This window comes from Solanum tuberosum, unplaced genomic scaffold (genome assembly GCF_000226075.1).
Source record: "Solanum tuberosum cultivar DM 1-3 516 R44 unplaced genomic scaffold, SolTub_3.0 scf00995, whole genome shotgun sequence".
NCBI classification, from domain to species: domain Eukaryota; kingdom Viridiplantae; phylum Streptophyta; class Magnoliopsida; order Solanales; family Solanaceae; genus Solanum; species Solanum tuberosum.
This window is the reverse complement of record NW_006239967.1, coordinates 14,407-17,105: the sequence shown is the minus strand read 5'-3', so window position 1 is coordinate 17,105 and position 2,699 is coordinate 14,407. Positions and strand designations below refer to the sequence as shown.

The window sequence follows — 2,699 nt, the reverse complement described above, 5'->3', positions numbered from 1 at the left end:
AAAATTATATCAAAGTAAATATTTTTATGTATAAAATAAAATTTTAAAATTACATATATAATGTCGGGTTGGTTTGGTCTCGGGTTGTTTTTTTAGTTAAAACCAAACCAATCCAAATATAGTCGGATTTTTTTTCCCAATACCAAACCACTAGTCGGGTTTTTTTTCCGGGTTGACTCGGTTTGCGGTTTGGTTCGGTTTTGTACACCCCTACATACTTACATAAATATGCCCTTTAACTTGGCTTCAAATCACATTTATGTCCTTCAACTTTGATTGTGCACAAGTAGACACTTAAACTTGTATAAAGTTGAACAAATAGACACACATATCCTACATGGCATCCTACATGTCATTTTTTGTCCTACGTGTATTGTTCCACATAGGACTCATGTGTCTACTTGTTCAAGTTTATACAAGTTTAAGTGTCTACTTATGTATTCCCAAAGTTGAAGGGCATAAATGTGAAATGAGGCCAAGTTAAAGGGCACATTTATGTATTATGCCTTCCTGAAATCCCAACTTTGCCTAAGCCTGAATTCCTTGAAATTCAAAAACCCGAGCTGCCAAATCTGCCAAAGCCCAAATTTCCAGAAATCACAAAGCCTGAACTTCCAACGTTGCCAAAACTCGAGATTCCTTCCATTCCTAATTATAAGCCTGAATTGCCAACTTTGCCAAAACCATAAATCCCACAAGTGCCTAAAAAGCCTTGAGCGCCTGGCATATGAAATTTATCTTTCCCTTATTGAAGTAACATAGTTAAAATGTAACATTTCATTATGTAGTGTGATCATGTATGTTTGCCTAATATAATGTTCTTGTGTTTTGGAAGGACTATTTATGTGATTGATTATGTAGTTGTTCTGTCATCAGTTCACTAATATAATATTCTTGTGTTTCTAGTGGTACAATACACACATCGTTTATGTTATTTGAAAACTTCAAATCTTTGAGGTGGCTTTTACATTAGCTAATTTTGTAGTTCCCTATCACTACTAAAAAAAACTAAAATTGGCTATGGACAATTTCTGCAGCTAAATAATAAAATTTATTATTGATCCTATTTAACAAAATTTTGTAGTTCCCTATAACTATTAATGTTTGATACTAATGTGTGTCCTCCGCACCCTCTTGTCTAGGGTCATATCATTGGTAACCTAAAGTTGCGTCAATTCTTTGTCCTAGCACCTCTTCCCAGTACTACTTCGGTCAACCTCTGCCTCTCCTTGTACCCTCAATAACCAACCTCTCGCACCTCCTCACGGGTGCGTCTAATCAGTGGCGGAGCCACATGTAGTTAAGGGGTGTCGTTCGACACCCCTTCGTCGGAAAATTACATTGTGTAGCTAGAATGAATTTTTTTTTATGTATATATATATATATATATATATATATTGACACTCCTTGACCTCTATACGATTTTATTTCTTTATATTTTGACACCCCAGGCGAAATTCTAGCTCCACTGCATCTAATCATCTCATATTTACATCTCCAAACCATCTCAGTCTCGCTTTCCTCATCTTGTCCATCACAGATTGATCCTAGTAAGACCACACATCCACCTCAACATCCTCATCTCTGCAATATGCATCTTATGGAGATGAGAATTCTTGAGTGGCCAACATTCAGTCCCATAAAACAATGTCGTTCGAATCACCAAAAAAAATCCTTATTTGACCGGATTAAAAAGAAACTTTATAGAACTTACCTTTGAGTTTTAGCGGTACCTTCTTATCACACAAGACTTCAGAGGCAAGTCTCCACTTCATCCACACCACACCAATACAATGTGTGATAGCATCGTCGATGTCCCCACTCCTTGAACTATAAACCCTAAGATACCTAAATCTATCTCTTAAAGATATTTTAATTATGTAATTATTTTAAAATATAATTATATTTAGTAGAGATGATAGATGTTTAATTTCTATAGCTATAGTTAGTTTTTCCTTCTTTTTTATAGAAGAAAGTACGATAGGATATATATTTTTTATTTTTTATTTTTATACTATTTTTCTTCTTCAATCCCCTTTATAAAAAAAATGGTACAGTTGAAAGGAAAACACATACATTGGCTAATTTCCAGCATAGAGAAAAAGAAAAGAATAAGAAAAGGGAAACTCTTACGCAATCCAAATAGTAGCTTTTATTTATATTATATATAAGCAGAATTTTACAAAATAGAAATTACATATCCACTCCATTTATTTTTGTTACATATATATAGTAGATATTTCAAAGCACATTCATTAATAACACCACACATTATTCCAAGTACATATATTTATGTGTCACTTGATGTGGTGAGTCTCAATATCTTTAGTCATGTTGAGAGCAAATCCCATATATGTGTATGGATCTGGCACATTTGCATTCTTCTTTTCATATTCAATAATCCAAGTAACTAAATTGTTTTCACCTTTTGTCTCAACATGAGTAGTGATGTAAAATGATTTGTAATCCTCCAATATATCTCCTTCAATTATCTTTTTTTTAATCAACTTCTTTTCTTCGTCTATTTCTTCAACTATTTCCTTTACCGCCTTCTCTTTCCCATCTGCAAAAAAAATAAAAATAGTAAAGATGCCATACTACTAATTTCATTTTTAAATGATCGGGTGATTTGGATTGAATCTGAACGGGTTAAAAACGATTTGAATCAATATAAGTGTTGGATCAAATTAATGACCCTT

At 33.3% G+C, this 2,699-nt stretch overlaps 1 protein-coding gene across 1 annotated transcript in view; it reads right to left on the bottom strand.

The window, feature by feature from the left end:
* Nucleotides 1–2,133: 2,133 nt before the first annotated feature.
* Nucleotides 2,134–2,699, bottom strand: part of LOC102596101 (kirola-like) — a 1,891-nt gene continuing 1,325 nt past the window's right edge. The window contains exon 2 of the mRNA XM_006367834.2: nucleotides 2,134–2,563. Within this exon, the coding sequence (XP_006367896.1) occupies nucleotides 2,298–2,563 (266 nt within the window). The 3' untranslated portion in view covers nucleotides 2,134–2,297. The remainder of the gene's footprint in view (nucleotides 2,564–2,699) is intronic.